The following is a 17,512-nucleotide window of genomic DNA, read 5'->3' on the forward strand; positions in this document are numbered from 1 at the left end:
TCGTGTTGTTAGACTGATCATGAAAATGAGCAGGATTTTAAGAGAAAAATACCAAATGGTGTAATATTTATGGGACTATAAAATATTTGTAATGAGACCATCAGATTTTTTTATTTGGATTTGAATATAACATCAATTATGTAATTTGAAATTTTGTAAAGCAAGAGATTATTATTTTCAGTCACCAAAGGTTAGTAAGCCAGAGAGTAAACTGATTTCCTGGAGCCATCAGTGGTTTTGAGAGAGATTTTAAAGCTTTTATTTAGAAGTATAGGTAAAGTTTGGGAACAGTTATAAGGATTACATTATAAAGCCACAATTTTAAAAATTTATAGTCTGCTTTCTATTCTCTCTGTCATTCCTCCATAGACACACATCATCTGCTGTATAAACTCTCTCTTTCTGAAGATACTGGAGATGCAGTGACAGGTTATGCTCAGTGGATTTACCCTCACATCTTGCATCTCTCTTGTCTTCTGAAGTGTTGCTGCCTCAACAGGTTGCTTTAAAATAGAGAGAAAGAAGTTGACAGCCAACTTTTTTTTTAGAATGAGATTAGAATTTTTAGTCAGGAAAGGGCACTGACAGATGACTTGAAAGATCATTGTTATCCTTGAAAGATAATACAGTGTCCTGAGTTTACAAGACCTCTCAAAAGTACTATTTACTCAAAGAGAAACCTCCAGTGTCACTTCCTGTGTGCAACAGGACACTTGAAGTGCTACTAAATAGTAAGTCTGAACTAAATAATAGCCAGGTGAGACTAAAGGAGTAGATTATATTCATTTATGCACAATAGAATAGGTACCTGCTTACGTAGCTTGAACTTATAATTTTTTATAGAACAACTACAGTGATCTTCATATTATTAATCCTGAACTCTGTAACTTTATGCACCCAAGCAGTGCCAAGCAAGCTTAACAGACTGATTGCTCAAAATACACCCTCAAGGTCTGCTTTGAATGTGTTAATTTTTTTATTCCATTCGATACATGTTTCTGTGTTTCTGTTTGTTTTTCTTCTATAGTTAGTATTCTGGGTGGATGAATGAGAAGGGAAAAAAGAGGGATACACAAGCTGCAGGACTTGTAGCAGCTTTGTCATAAATATTCTTTCTTCTCTATTTAACCTGGACTTTCCCATCACAAGAAGCATTCTTAGAATCATTTATGACCAGTGCAATACAAGGGAGAAGGAACTGAGGAGAGAAACGGGCTCTGACTTCAGTCTGGTGAAGCCAGTTTGCTCTTTGCAATGCAAAGACCCAAATGCCCATTTAGTGCTGTGCCAATGCTGTGTAGGGACATCTGTGCCCTGGGGAAGCTGAAAGCACCGTGGCTGTGTCAGTAAAGCACTCCATTCTGGTCACAATGCCCAAGAAAGAGGGTGCATCAGTAAGGATGGAGAAATATGTCAGCCTCTCCAGTTCTCTTCTGAACTTAGATTCACTTCTGCAGCATTGTGATGTGCTCTTTGGACTGCTCAGTGGCTCCTACTCAGCTTTACTTTAACAAGAGTACATATTTTCTTGCAATTCAAACCTGTATTTGCCTGCAGTAAACAGAACTTGCCAGTGCAGCACAGCAGTGATGCTGAGTTGTAGCCTCATGCACCGGATGAGCTCTGAAACATAAATGCCTGAAGTCTTCAGTGGTGCTCAGAGCTGGAAGACTCAGACAGTCATTGTGACCCTGATTGTCTGTAACCACATGCAGTGTTGGACAGGCACCTTTCACTTTATATTGCTTTGGTTCTTTAACTGTTGTACTCACAGACAGCAGGAATGCCTGAGACTTTCTCATTGCTGTGTAAACCTAGTTTCCATAGCTGCAGTAGCTGAGAATGGTGCCCTGAAGGACTTTACTCAGAAGCGTTTAAATTTGTCTGAATTACAGCTAAATTTAGATATTGCTCAAGGCTGTTTTGTTGCTTTTTCCAGTTATTGGCCTGTAACCTTCCTGATAATTTGAAGAGTTGCTCTGGCAAAAATGTTTTCCCATGAATTTGCACCACTCTTAAGACGGCCTTACTAAACTGCTCTGAAAAATACCTGTTCTATTCTCTGTTGTGTTTTTTTTTTTCAACAGTAATATGTTATCTGCTTTTTAACTTTCTTCTTTATTCTTTTATTTGCAGTGATGTGGTTGCATGACCTGCAGCATTATTATAACAGGGACTGTTCAGTGCATGACTTGCTTTTCTGTCCAGACTGCATAACCAAAACTTAACCAGTTCTACACTTAAGACTCATGGCCATCCGATTTCAAAGGGGGATCTACTTGCAGAGAAGCTTACCATCCTGGGGAGTGGCTTTCCCATTTCCCGCTTCCATTTACTCTTTCTCTTCACAAAAGGTCTCCTATGAGGCTAGAAGAGAGGAAATCCAGTATTCACAACTCAACAGGAGGCATTCTGCAAACTGACAGAGCACTGTCAGCTCTCCATCTTATTTCCGCCTGTCCACTTTATTTAATTCTGATTAACAGTATTAACACACAGACTTCCTGCAACATTTTCATATGCTGAACTATAAAAATCTAGTCTTAATGAGTTCCTAAAAAGGCCTTTTGGTTACTGTTAAAATTTCAAAGCACCTGCACCCTTAAAGGATCCACTTTGAGTCTTTAAATAAATAAAGTAAAGCGAAGGAGGTGTTTTACCAGGAGAAATGACTAATGAGTTGCTGCTTGGCGATCCCATCTTCCTTAGAAAACCAAGCAAGTTTCATCTGATAATCTCCGAGCCAGTCAAACTACCGGGTGGTATTTTGTTCACAGGCACTGCCTGCTTCCTTAATATGTATATACACAGTAGTTTGTGGCTGTTGTATTTTTCTCTCTACATTGAGCTGTATTGTTCGTTTATATCAGAAACTTTTTTTTTTTTTCCAATCTGTGTACAATTGTTAAAACAATCTGAGGAAAGAACATGAATGGAGATAAGTATGAAAGTCATCTACACTTTCATATTATGCAGACTGTCCTTGCCAGTTTATAATTTGGGTCGTTTGTCTTTCACCTGTACTGGGTTTTTTTCCTTTCCTTTTTTTTTTTTTCTCCTATCACAGTCTTAGCTATTTAATTTCCAATTGCACTAGCTTGGCTTTTCTTTGTATTATGAAGTTTAGCTATAAGATTTGCCATATGTAGACAGTGTAACTCAAAATGCTTTGTACTGCCTATATTAATTTAAAAAGCTGCTTATTTAATATTCTTAAAGATCTGCACATTTGTACTGCTGTATCTTTGTTTTGTATTGGACATCCAGTACTGGCAAGATTCAGAAGACGAGGGAGTGCTGTAGTGTTGTAAGTTAAGAGGTTTATTGTATAGAAGTTAGTACATAACAAACAGGGAAAGGGGCTTTCAAGCCGTAGGACTTGCTGGAAAATCTGAAAAGAGTCTGAATGCTGAGAATGTTAAGTCCAGTTCTAGGGAAACCCCATTCTTGTTCACCTGGATCTTAATCTGCAGAAACACAAGCACTATATGTACTCTGCTGCCTCCAGGAATGGTTTTGCTTATTTAGGCGGTAGCAGAACCACCAGCCCTGTTTTCCAGGCTGAAGAAGTGTTGTGTCCACTCATCTCTGCAGTCCCTTCTGGTCACAAACTCAGTGCCTGCCTCATCCCTGGCCTGTCAAACAGGGCTCTGGACAGAGCCACACCTTGTGTGCCGAGACACCTGCCTGTGCTCAGTCCTCAGGGATCCTGATCCCACAGAGTCAGTGGGCTCGTGCAGGATGATGTGGAGGAAGGACAGACTGTGTGCCCCCCCAGAGGGGCTGTGGTCAGTGGGAAAGGCAAAGGGAAGGGCAGGTAGGAATGGGCTCCAAGCAGACCAGGCAGGACAGCGAAGGATAAGCATTAAGATCCCAGTGAGAACTGTGTGGTGTTTTCCCTTCTGAATGCCATACCTGACAGGTGAGCCTGTGGCTACCAGGTGCTCTGGCTGGCAGCTGTCCGTAAAGACTTCAGATGGGGATATGTCTTTCCTGGTCCACCAGGGCCAGGGACAGTGAAGTCTGACGTGACCTGCAGCCAGGATCTGGGGTTTGGTGATAACGAGTCAGCTATTCCTACAGCAGAGGCAGCAGCATTTCATCAGACTGAGTCAGCAGATTTGTGTCTTTCCAAGTCCTAGCCATTGATCCCTTGTTATGTGTCAGGGCAAGCATTACTAGTAAAACTTCTTTTAGTTGGGTGTTAAAGGCATGGTATGTTTTTCATTTGCAAGTGCTGCTCCGGCTGGGACCACACCCTGCCCCAAGCCAGGCTGGGTGCAGGATCCCTGAAATCAGGGCTCTGTGCTGGGTGGGAGGGGATGCTTTTTTTTGTGCACCCGCCTGCACAGGTGTCCCAGTGTGAAGCCGAGCAGTTCCTCATTTCTCCAAGTGGTCTGTGCAGATTAGAGACTAAATATCAGTTGTTCTTGAGCCTTGATGACATTTGTATGTAAGTGTGTTTAGCTTGACAAAAGTTGTTTGAGTTTACTAATGCAACAGAGAGATGTCAGGTGAAGCCAGTAACTTTCAGCAAGGAGCTGGCTACTTTAATTAGATTAGCCTGGCATCTCTGTCATGAAGTGGTTGCAAGCTCTCAACTCAGAGGTGATCTCCAGCATGTCTCTGATTACTAACTTCATTTGTGCTGCATAGAAAACTCTCTTACCTTCTTAATAGCGGCTTGTTTGACAGTCCTGAATTAAATGTTGACCAATTATCAAAGTAACTGTTTGTGAAGTTGCCAGTGATATATTTTCTGTAAAAAAATGGATTCGTAGAGTGTCAAAACATTAATTTCCCATTTGAGTTCATCAACAAATTGTGTAACTACCAGATTGTCATGGTAGCAGTATTAATATACATACCTGTATATAGACAAAAAAAATACTCAGTAATGATAATTGGAATCAAAAGGTTTAATATTTTTTCCCAGTCAAATACACTAATGCTTCAAAGGTGATAGAAGAGTGTACAGTTGTTAAACAAGTTGTAAATAAACGCTTATATAAAATGTAAATGCTAATTTGTCCTTTATTTGGTACTTGGTTGTAAACTGAGACCAGTGCACAGTTTGTGTTAGAAGTTACTGGTTTGAGTGTGAAGTGCTGTTCTGCTGTGTGAGATGACGCCAGCTGGTGGTTAACAGGGACCTCAGTGGAGTGGGAATAACATGGATAAAACAAACCTTGCCCTCGATGCACTTAGAAGCAGGTACTACAGAACAGCTGGGGAAAAAAATCAGAACTTTTTTACAAAGCACAGCTCTACCTGGGCAGCTTTGGTGTCAGCTTGTCTGAGTCTTACACAGAGAAGTGGCATCATGGAAATGCATTTCCTGGGGCTCTGCAGGGGAAGGTGAGGGGAAGGTGGGCAGCAGCCTCAGAAACAACAAACCTCCTGACTTTTGCTGGGAAGCATCCCGCCTGGCTGCTGAGGTGCACGACGTAGTTTGCCTCTCAAAGGGCCAAAGCTAAGTGACCAAAATAGACAATTGTCCCACGCCAGTGGAAGCTTCACAACAGACGTAGCTAAAGGTGGTGGTGGGGGAAAGACACTGCTCATGTGGACAGAAGCAACTGTCCTTCCTTTCTGCACTGATGAGCAGCTCTGGCATCTGGGGGAGGAGGAGGTGGTGGTCTCAGACACAGGCAAACATTGATCTTTGTGAAAGAAAAGGCAACAGCCACCAAGAGATACTGAGCCCACGAGTGTTGTGGTGCTGGGGTGGAGAAAGCTGTGCAAAGGCCCTGACAGAGCCTTTCAGGGGCTGCTCTGTCGAAGGAAGAGGAGAGCAGAAGCATGAGGGTGCCCTGGTGGCAGCACAGCCCTGGGCTGCACGTGGCTGTAGCAGTAACAGGAGAGCAGAGGCTCAGGGTGGGCCCAGTGATGTATTTGCTGGCTGGGAAGGGCAGGAGAGCCCCAGGACTGGTGGCCAGCTTCTCCTTGGCCACAGGGATGGTAGAAGCAGGAAGCTGCCACAGCCTCACTTCTGCCTGCCAGGGATTCACTCTGGTCCTCTGCCCTCCTCAGTCCCACCCCAGTCACTCTTCTTCATCTTGGGCATGACTGTAGTGTCTCCTTCCTCTGACCACCATTCCCTCTGCCTGTCCTGTTGTTTCCCACACTGTCAACTTCTCCTAACTTTTCCTATACACTTTTTTCCCTTCCCAGCTTCCCCCCCCCCCCGCCCCGTGTGCCAAGACCCACATCAGCATCCCTTGTTCTGGCCTTCCCTCCCCATCAACTCCCACAAGGCCAGCGCTGCCTCCCTTATTTTTCACATGGTATAGGGGGAAACTGAGGCTCACTCACCTTCACCCTACCCCTCCACTGTTGCTGGCCCAGCAGGGAGGATGCAGCAGTGCAGGTCATCTTCCAAATGGTACCTCTCCTACACACCCCAGAGCTGCAGGGCCCTGCTTTTACCACCACAGCCTAAGTGTGCTTATCCTTGTGTTGTGTTGGATACTGCAGGAGGCAAAGGCCACTGCTGTGTTAAAGGTTGTGTGGTGGATGCACACAACAGAAGCCGCATGGTTCCCCCCTACCGTTCTCCTTTTCCATTTTTATCCACGAATAACTTTTGAACACCTGTGCTGGACGTGTAAGTACCTGCAAATAAATCTTTGTGCAGAGGCCAGCACGTTTGTACCCGCTGTGTTTGGAAGGCAGGAGCCAGCAGCACGCTCGGAGGAAGGGCTGCACAAGACTGGCTGCAAGGACTGCAGGGCTACCAAGGAGGGAGGGCATGGTCACTCTGCCTCCAGCACAGGACACAGCACCGCACAGGGGGGTTCCACCAGTGTTGGGCATCTGTACTTCGCTCCTGTTCCTTAGGAGCTGAAATGAAACAACAGCCTCAAAACAGCAAAGTGTCCTTTTGGCAAAGCAGGCAGACCAGAAGTGAAGGTCAGCTATGTCAGGGAAAAGATTCAGTTGATGTAACTGGAAAACTCTTCACATACTGAAGGTACCCAGTGCTTTCCTGGTTTAGGTCTTTTGAGAGCCCCAGGAGCCAGTGGCACCTCTCTGCCTCCCGGGCCTTCTGACTGGTGGCACAGAATTGCCTTTACTCCTTCACAACAGACACATGTCTCACCTGCAGGTGTGCACACATCTGGATGTTTGGTTTCTGTGCCAAGCTACGCTGTCCACAAGCTAACAGGGAGCACAGCTCTGTGCTGAGAAGGGAGGTCTTTCGAACCCACCCTGAGCTAAGGGCAGAGAATGGAACCTCCCAGCTTCCCTGAACACAACCAGCCCCCCCACCCTCTCAGAGTCCCAGGAAACTGATGAAGATAGTCACCACAACCCCAAGTAAAACGTGAGGTGGATGCAAGCTAAAATGCATTTTTCACTATTTATCACACATGTGATGTCTTTCTTTGGCTTTGACCCAAACAGAAAAAAAACCCCACCAGATCTCCGATTTTAACAGATCACAAGACACAAAAACGGACCATAGTGATATTCCAAACAGCTTTTCAGACTTGTTCCCACCTTCAACACCCTTGTTCCAATCCCTTCAACTGTTATGATTCTGTAGAAAGATGTGTCACTGCTGCATGTGCGGGAGGTCTTGTATAACTGGCATTGTAGAGCCATGTACTGCACAGCTCTGTGGAGAAGAAATTCTTTACAGAGAGGGTTATCAGGCATTGGAACGGCCTACCCAGAGAGGTGGTGGATTCACCATCCCTAGAGGTTTTTAAAAAGAGATTGGACGTGGCCCTTAGTGCCATGATATAGTAATTGGAGTTGGATCAGGGGTTGGACTTGATGATCTTGGAGGTCTTTTCCAACCCAATGTATTCTATGATTCTATGATTCTATTGGAATGACTATATGCCCTTCTGCCTGCCCCAGAGAAGGCTCTTTGGCAGTCCTTACCAGCCAGAGGCTGCACTGGAATGAAGGCTGGCACGGGCTCTGCTGACAGTGCAGCTCTGGTGTCCCACCCCCAGCTGGGGGGTGCCCTGGGGGTGCCTCTGCCCACTCAGCGCACGGGCACAACTCCGAGCCCAGCACACCCCCTGTGAGCAGCTCGGGACCCGCCCGTGGTGCTGCACATCCCACCCACGGGCAGTCAGGCTCCCCTTGGCTCGTCAGTAACACTGCCTGTTCCCAGGAATTTCTGCTGCCTAACAAACTGTTTTCTAGCTGTTTTCTAGCTAATAGCCTGGGAAACTCATTTTTGTCTGAATCACAGCAGAGTGAAACAATACTATTGTTACTGGACTTTTGAGGAAAATTATTGACCTGGACTGAGGCCAGGATGGAAACTGATGGATGACTAAAGCCAAGCATTTTGCAACCCTATGAACAGCGATCCCAAACGAGGCCCTTTGAACTCCTCCGGGCCACAGCGGCTGTGCCAGCACCTCTCTTGGAGCAGGATGCCTCTGAACTCATCAACCCACAGGTCTGAGAGCTCAGAGACCATCACTGAAAACTGACAACGGGGCCTGGGCTGGTACCACCTGCTCAAAGCTCAACCCTTTGACCACGGAGAAATGCAAAGGCATTCAACAGTATTTCACTGAACTCAGGGGGAATTTTTAAGAGGTACCTTTGTACACACACACACACACACACACACACACACACCTGCAGACATCCACGTCTGCATCTGTGTGTGTGTGAATCCACTTCAGTGCCCTACAGCAAGTGTAGCATCAACGTTGTCATCTCAGAGTCATAATTAAGCTACTCTTTTGCTTGCAGTAAATCCTGTTGAATCATTCTGTGAGTGTTAAATTACTCAGTGATTAAATGCTGCCAAATCCTTTAGGCGTAAACCACTGAGCAACTCCAAGGCTAAATTTGGCAAGGGGGCTCACTCTGAACCTCCCAAGTCAATGGGAGTCCGTTCTCCATCCTTTCCCTTTTGCATCCCCAGTCTCTGTGTACATTGTTCCAGTTTGACTCCAATCAAATTCTCCTTTGTGTTTCTATCTATGTAGTAACAGAGTGAATGTGGCCACAGAACGTTTTTGTATCAAAATTGCTTTTGCTGGTACCTTTGCCAGTGATTCTTTAAGTGACCTTAACCAACCCCTTCACAATACAGGTTTCACTGCATCCAAGAACTGTGCAAAAGCTAAGTACTAAGGTTCCCTTTTCTGGAAGGGTGGTGTCCATGTTGTGTACTGGGAAGTAGTTTGGGGGTTGTTTTTTCTGCCCCCTCACATGGAAGAATAACCAACCCTCTACAGGAATCTGCTGCAAAGCTGCTGCTGGCTGTTTTCACTGTAGCCCAAAGCACTCTGAAAATAAATGTTTTGGAAATACCCCACAAATACTAACCTGACAAAGCTTACTCTTTGGAGTAAGGAAAAACACTTCCTGCAAATAGGAATTGGCAGACTACTCAAATAAATACCTTCCAAGTAGCCATTCTGTATTATTTTTAAACCTAAAAAACACTCAAAACCTCCACCCCCAAACAACTGAAGATTTGTACGAGTTGACGTGATGCTCAAGGATACCTTTAAACCCAAGTCAGCATACATTCAGTCTCTAAGCAAGCATGGATAGTACTGGTTTGCATCCCCTTCAAAGCAAGCAGAGTGGAGTCTGGAAGTCATGCAATCCAAGTATCCTCTGGAGACCAGCCATACACCAATACAAAATAACACCACACCTGAGAAGAGCCTCTTTTAAATGCACCTTGGTCTGTGCAATCTTGAATTCACCTACCTGTGAGGAGTTTAGGACTACGTACTTCATCACTGGCCAAAGCGTCTGGTTTCAAAACATGTTTATGTAAATCACTCAGGATGTCTACATGAATTCATCTTGTGTTGGAATATACAGCTGGAATTAAAAACAGCTGCAGAAATTTCCGGAACAGAACTGTCTGCATGATACATCAAAACCAAAGAAAATCAACTGAACAACAGTCTTGAAAATGCTTTATTGAACCGTCTGTCTTATTGTAATGTGCAGAAGATGTGTTTGAAAAACTACAGCTTGAAAAATTTTTGAAAATCCTCAACAATCAATCAATAAAAAAAGTCCCTACTGGGGGTAACTCTCAGGATAACCAGAGGCCGCATGTAAAGTTTCCCTTGAAACATTTTCTGTTGCAGAGACTAAAAAAAAAAAAAAAAAAACAAAACAAAAAAACCAACAAAGCTAGTGCTGCTCTACATGGAAACAATCAAGATTTGATGATTTAAAAAAAAAAAGGAGGGGACTTAAAGTTCAGTCTATGGGGTTGTTTCTTTTGCTGCTGTTATTCTGGATTAGCATACATGTCACAGTTTTGCTGAGAACACCACATGGTGTCCAAGTCTGTACGTTTACTCTACAATGCTGCTGAGAAGGGAGGATACAGAGAAAGAGAGAGGGGGTGAGGTGAGAGATCTGGAAAGACACCATTATGATATAAGCCTAGTTTAAATTTTCATCAGAAGCTGTGTGCACTTTTGTTTTTATAATCTAACTTTACATTCAAAAAACCCCACACAACCAAAAAAAAAAAAAAAAAAGAAAGAAAGAAAGAAAGAAAGAAAAAACCAAAACCAAACATACCCCTGCCCTTGCCTTGGGGCTATTATAAATTTCTATGCACAAGAACACCATACTCTTTTTTTTTTTTTTTTTTTTTCAAACCAGTAGGTTTAACAGTATAGGCATGTAGGTGGCATGATTCAACTAAAAGGCTTTGTCAACTTTTTTATACCAGAGAAAATAACCAAAAGAAACAATAAATAAAAGTGCTAAAGTTAGCATTAGGAATTTCATTGTAATATACTGACAGTCTGGGAATCCAAATCCTCTAGCTTTCCTGATACTGTCAAGTCTCTGCAAACTATGAAGCAAATACATAAATAACTCAATATGATTGAGGCTGTGAAAGGCTTTTTAAAACTAAGACAATATGATCCAGGTTAACTTTTTTTTTTTTTTTTTAAGAAACACAGTGAATATATGAATTGTCTACACCTGAATAAAACATATTTAACAATTAAAAAATTTTAACAACCACAACAAAGAAAAGCTTTAAACAAAAGTGAACGTCATTTGATTTCAGGGCACACAAAAGCCCCTTGCAGTAGCTTCCAGCAGTGGCCTTACTGTTGTGTCTCCTATAGATGCATAAAATGAAGATTAACTCCACACATTGAGGTGACGGCTGACAGGGCAACATAATGATCACATACAGCAAAATGCCACACCCCGGTCACGACAATGTATCCCACTGCAGAGTTTCCATCCTGTGCAGGAACAGCACATGAAGATGTCATTCTGTCACATATTATTCAAAAGCTACTTTGTGGCCACAAAACTGCTACTCAGCACTAACCTTCTCCTCAGGTAACCTTTGAATAATGGGAAAGCTTTGTGGTTTTTATAGTTTTACTCCTTGTATTTAAATTTTTAAATGACAAGGTCACTAAAACTCATGCACGCTGCAAAAAACGTCATGCAGTAGTTAAGGTAAACCATCCAAGCAGTTTTTATTCATTAATATTCATAAATACACACAGCAGCTTCATTAGAGATTTTTCATTTTTTTTTCCTCTTCAGTTTGAATGTGGAGTATTAGGAGAGCCTTTTGCATGTCAAGGTACAGGACACAGAGCTTTCTGCTCTGCACTGCAACCTACATTTACCTGCTAGAAGTAAAAATTAGTTAAGTGGAAATGATTATCATATATATCTTTTCTCTCTTTCTTTTGAATGTACACAATGTAACAAGAGTGACAGACCTGAAATTACAATCACCAAAACAAACCCAAGATAGTTGTTGTCCACTTTCATTGGCAAATACAGCACAGAGGACATTGTCTGCAAAGTGGGATGTCATCAAAGAGGAGGTGGAGGAGGCTCGTTTCCTTTATTACTCTCTTTTAAATTTAGGTTTTCTAAAGCAACATCTAGAGGCATAATATCTACACAGCCCATAGCACCAAAATCTGCAATCTCCCCCCGCTCATCCTCATCTGAGGAGGAACTTTCTTCCTGCATCAAAGTGGACAGTAGAAGCTCCTGAACAAACAGGCTGCAGTCTGCCCGTTCACTTTCCATTGACTGACGCTCTGCTTCCGACATCTTCGGGTCATTCAACCTGTGCAGCAGCAAGGGAAGAGAAGACAGGCAGTTGCTAAAAGCCCATTTCACCAAAGACACCACCAACAGTCACAGAGATGTGCCCAAAAGCTGCTCCTTCAGGACAGTCCTGCCTGCCCTTCCACACGTGCAGCACTGGCAACCTCTGGCCCCGCAGTGTGACAGGTACGGATGTAACAACCCACCCCTTCCCTGTTCCTGCAACAGCATTCAAAGTGCAACCTGAAGCTAGAGGAGAACCAAAAACTACTTCTGAAGTTTCCTGCTATTCAGGTGTCTTTTAGGGAGGGCTGTTTCTCAGACATGCAGTTGAGTGCCTCCTTTGTTTCTACATCAACTTTTAAGTTCATATTTGCCACAAAACATGTTACTGCACATGTAAATCCTCTGGAGTGCTGAAGCACTATACAACCTTCATTCCACCACTTCTCCTAGGGTACAGGGCATGTCCTGAAAGGGGCAAGGAAACTGCTCACTCCAACTCTGAAAGTCACAATCTGTGACACTTGCAGTGCCTTGATTAAGGTTCTCAAATGAGTTTCTGATTGAAAGATGTCATGTGGTATTGTTTTGGACTTAGATAAAAATCCCTGTGACTCAAATCCAGGCTTCTTGGCACAGGAGCTGTTAAAATTCCCACACTCTTTCACAATACCAAACAAACAAAAATATGCTTGCAGAGGGCAAGGCAAGGGAAATGTGGAAAAACATCTTTATTTCAGGTCAATAGTCAATATTTTGAAAGAACTGGAATGCCATAGGAGGTGAATCCTCTTTAAAATAACCCTGGGATTTAAGTATAATTTCTAAACCAGGTAAGTATGCTGTTAACTAACACCACCCTAGGCATGTGCCTAACTCCAAACACCCAAGTTTCACTGAGCTCTGTTATCTCCACCAGAACTAAGGTAAACAGAAAAATCACAAGAGGTAAACACACTGAACAAGTTACCTTGTAAGAAGGAACTGGGAATTCTGGATAGTCTGCTGACTGTTTTCTGTGTTAGATGTGTTGGTTGTTGTTGTAGATTGTGTCATAGTGGTGTTGACATTGATCGTGTTGGTGCGTCTGGTTGCATTGCGTGCAGTCTCCAGTTGTTGCCTTGCTGCCTGTGCATGTTGTCGTTCCAACTGCAGTTGCATCTGCAGCTGCTGTAACTGAGAAGCAGAAGGGCCAGAGGAGTTGAGCTGTCCTCCTGCAGAACGCCTCACACCTGATAGCTGAGATAAAAGCTCTGCCAGAGAAGAGAAAGCTACTATGACGAAAGATCTTAAATGAGCATCACACAACAGAATGAATGCACCCTGAGTTTCAATGCATCGGTTCCTTCTTTTTTCAATCACCAACATCAAAGAACAAACAATGCTCAGAGAGCCCATGAAACTCTTTTTTAAAAAAAAAACCAACACTTTTATTTTTTTTTTAAAGTCTGAGCATTTAATGGCTCCGAGAGTGAGGAAGATTAAGAGTCAATCTATCGGTATTGTCTGGCAAATTATGTCCTCTGCAGCAATTCTCTGAGACTTCAAGTCAAAATACCAAATGACCCAGAAACTTGTTCATTTTCACTCTGGTTGATTTTTTTCCTTTCAACAATTGTTCCCTGAAAGCACAAGCTTCCTCTTCCTGATTGCCCCAGAGGGAAGCTGTGCTGCAGCCAAGAGAGAAACTGTACCATTGTTTCAAACTTTTAATAAAAAACATTTAGCTAAGAAAACATATTGAATCATTGCTTCACATCAAAAGCATTCTGTAGGAATTTTTATTTCTGCTGGAATCACAGAGAAGGCCCAGCAATTAAAAAACCCCTCTGTTCTTCAGTCTTCCAAATCAGAAGGATGGAATGCTTATTGCAAGTTCCATCCAAAAGGAATTTTTTGAAATAAGTATTAGCAGCAAATTACTGCTCAGTGCATTACTGCAGAATCTCTTCTACACCCTGTGTAGAAGGTACTTCTTATGTCAGCCAATTGCTGCAGTTGATGCAAGAGCAGAGGAAGCAGAAGACAATCCTGCTCCTGCCCCTCTCTTCCACATTACAAAATTACTACGGAGGTCATGACAATTTTTCTTCCATTGCATTAACAAAATGTAACCATTCTAAAGTAAGCTTTCTTTGAGGGAATAAAGCAAACTCAGAGTGGTCAAGTAGTTTTCACCAGCAGTGACAGCAACAGCAAGATTTTATAACTTTTAATTACTACAGAATGCCACTGGGAGGGAAAAAAATTGTAAAAAAAAAAAGTCACTGATGCTACAAACTTCATTTAAACAGAAAAATTACTGTGGTCAATCCTATTTATTATGCCAGTAAAAAGGAAGCCACGTTAAAACTTCCAGATGTGATTTAGATATATTTATTCTGACTGTAAGTTTAAGCTTAGATAACAGCAAACCAGTATTTTGGAAGCAGGTGTGAACTCGAGACAGTCCTGGAACAAGAAGGACACCCAGCTCAGTGCACTCTAAATGCAGAATCACAGCTTCCACCAAAAGAGAAAAGATGCAGAATAAGCCCATTTTACTCCACTTGTAATGCTGCTAAGTGGGAAGGTCTTGTGAGGCTGAAAACAAACTTCAGCAGTCACTCCACATTTAACTGTGCTCAACTAGCTGCCCTTTAGAAGAGAAAGATGATGCCTTGCACTGGAAGTTTCATGAACATATTCCCTCCTTGAACAAACCTGAGTCTTTTTCAGACCTCCTGTGACCTTGCTTAACTTATTTTCTTCTCTTGAAGGGCTAATTTAATTTTTTCACAGATAATTTAATGAGTTTGACCATGCCAGTGTAAGACCCAGTGGCTCTGGTGCTCTACTGGCCTGGTCAAAGACCACCATATGAAAATGTTTAGATTTCCCCTCAGGCAAAGCTATATGTGTTTTCAGAATTGTCTTTATTTTCTATTTTTAATTTCTTGTAAAAAACCCAGTTTTTTTTCAAATCAAAGCTAAACACAGGCCAAACAAGTTATTCCTGGGAATCTTGGTGTTGAAAATAAGACACTCTTCCCCTCATCACCATTTTTCTTACCTTGACCAAAACAGACCTCAAATACTTGCAACAGTAAGTTTATAAACGAATTTAGATGTACATCTTAAAATAAAGTCTGTAATATTAAATATGAAATAAAAGCCTGGCACTTGAACAGCAGCCTGGAGGCAAACTGAACCAATTTTAAATGTCCATTAATATCAAACTGAGCTAATTTCATCCTCTTTGAGACATGCTGTCCTCCATATAAACACCTTTATCACGTGGCAAATTAAAATGACACATGCTAAATTAGGTGATGGAAGCTGGACACAAATACTACACAAATACCTACACAAATACTCAGTGCCAATGCATGGGTTTGGGAATAAGCCTTACACTGCCTGGAATTCAAAGCACAAGCTACAAGCACTCTGCTCACTGAGGGACCCATCTACACAAGCAGCTTCGCAGCAACAGAAAGCAGGGAACCTTGAGTTTTACGTGAGAGGAGGAAATCAGGGTAAAATCCGTGGCTATGGCTCTTACCAGCTATAGGATCCATGGCTTCTCTATTGCTTGGAGAATAGGAACTCTGAGAAGATGAAAGCCCACCAGGGGAACTGGTAGTAAAGTGCATGTTTGATCTACGTGCACGGGGGCCTCCCAAACCCCGGCCCGGGTGGAACATCCTACGTACATGCCGAACGCCACTGGATTCATCGTAGCTGAGGTGTTAAGAAAACAGAACTGTTTGGCATTGAATGTTAAATGACCAGGACATCTGATGGGTGAAATACTCAGAGGCACACTGCTCTTCACACATAAAGTAATGATTCGACTTCTGAAGCACAATGAAGCTATGGTGCAAGTCAGGCTTACTGATCTGGTAATTTTTTGTTTGTTTGTTTTTTGAGGGGATCAAAATTTTCTAATCAGCAATATGAAAACAAACAAACAAAAAAAAATACGTTCAGCCAAGCTTACCACTGAGACACAGGGATTTGGTTCTCCCTCCCCAATTCTTACGTTAAGTATTAAAAATATTTAAAAAGTTTATTACCACTCCTATCAGAAGTACGTAATAATTACTGTATTCCTTTTCACTCCTGTAATTCATGCTTTTATCCAAGAAATTTCACCACTTCAGTCCTTAGGAAAACTGTAGGTTTCTGGAGTATTCAGCACATCTATCATATTCCTTTGTTTTACCCTTTCTTCTTTTAGCTGAAGAAATACCAGTTATGACAATGATGCTTCTCATTTTCCCATTTCCCTACACTTCTTATATACAGATGCTTATATTTCCTGTCAAACCTTTTACAGGTTCTCTCATATAAATTTTGATGCAATCAACAGATTATTTAAAGATTATTTTTGTCATAAAAGCTGTCAACATGCATTTCTCCAAGGCAGTCCAGATAAGGCTTCCTTTTAAAAATCACTAGTATAATTCACTGGTGAAAAATAAAATAACATGGACTTTAATACTTTAACTGTTACTAGACTTTTAGCTTAGGTCCTCCATCTCCCATGCTTTTTATTTTTGTAATAGGATGCTTACCACTTGTATGATATCTACTACAGTAAGGGCAGTGTACCTCGTACTTTTCATAAATCAGTCATGATGCAGAACCTCCCAACGTCATAGAGGTCAAGAACTTAAGACTGAAAGAAATTACTACACTCCTCATGGAAAGAGAGAGCTTCTGGCTATTACAAAAAGACACAAACATATCACACAGCACCTACAGGATGGACAAGGGATCAGACCCAGCCAGCATGGGTTTAGGAGAGGTAGGTCCCGTCTTACCAACCCGATCTCCTTCTATGATCAGATGACCTGCCTGGTGGATGAGGGGAAGGCTGTGGATGTGTCTACCTGGACTTCAGCAAAGCCTTTGGCACCGTCTCCCACAGCATTCTCCTGGAAAAGCTGCAGCCAGGCTTGGATAGGGGCACTCTGTGCTGGGTTAGGAACTGGCTGGAGGGCCAGGCCCAGAGAGTGGGGGTGAATGGAGCTGCATCCAGTTGGGATCCGGTCACTGGTGGTGTCCCCAGGGATCAGTGTTGGGCCCAGTTCTGTTTAATATCTTTACCAAGGATTTAGATGAGGGGATTGAGTCCACCATCAGCAAATCTGCAGATGACACTAAGCTGGGGGGAGTGTCAATCAGCTGGAAGGCAGGAGGGCTCTGCAGAGGGATCTGGACAGGTTGGAGAGTTGGGCTGATTCCAACAGGATGAGGTTCAACAAGACCAAGTGCCGGGTCCTGCACTTTGGCCACAACAACCCCCTGCAGTGCTACAGGCTGGAGACAGAGTGGCTGGAGAGCAGCCAGGCAGAAAGGGACCTGGGAGTGTGGATTGACAGGAAGTTGAACATGAGCCAGCAGTGTGCCCAGGTGGCCAAGAAGGCCAATGGCATCCTGGCCTGGATCAGGAACAGTGTGGCCA

General features: G+C 42.9%; 2 protein-coding genes across 10 annotated transcripts in view; one reads left to right on the top strand and one right to left on the bottom strand.

The window, feature by feature from the left end:
• HOOK3 (hook microtubule tethering protein 3) overlaps window positions 1-5,020 on the top strand; it is an 81,536-nt gene extending 76,516 nt beyond the window's left edge. For all 5 annotated transcript variants that reach the window (XM_027652971.1, XM_027652972.1, XM_027652973.1 and 2 more), the window contains one exon: window positions 2,137-5,020. In XM_027652971.1, coding sequence (XP_027508772.1) covers window positions 2,137-2,152 — 16 coding nt within the window. In that variant the 3' untranslated portion in view covers window positions 2,153-5,020. The remainder of the gene's footprint in view (window positions 1-2,136) is intronic.
• A 4,880-nt stretch (window positions 5,021-9,900) lies between these two features.
• Window positions 9,901-17,512, bottom strand: part of KCMF1 (potassium channel modulatory factor 1) — a 49,430-nt gene continuing 41,818 nt past the window's right edge. For all 5 annotated transcript variants that reach the window (XM_027653084.1, XM_027653086.1, XM_027653088.1 and 2 more), the window contains 3 exons: window positions 15,605-15,779; window positions 13,034-13,316; window positions 9,901-12,079 (listed from right to left, as the gene is read on the bottom strand). In XM_027653084.1, the coding sequence (XP_027508885.1) occupies window positions 11,818-12,079; window positions 13,034-13,316; window positions 15,605-15,779 (720 nt within the window). In that variant the 3' untranslated portion in view covers window positions 9,901-11,817. The remainder of the gene's footprint in view (window positions 12,080-13,033; window positions 13,317-15,604; window positions 15,780-17,512) is intronic.

This window comes from Corapipo altera, unplaced genomic scaffold (assembly GCF_003945725.1).
Source record: "Corapipo altera isolate COAL_440 unplaced genomic scaffold, ASM394572v1 61305, whole genome shotgun sequence".
NCBI lineage: Eukaryota > Metazoa > Chordata > Aves > Passeriformes > Pipridae > Corapipo > Corapipo altera.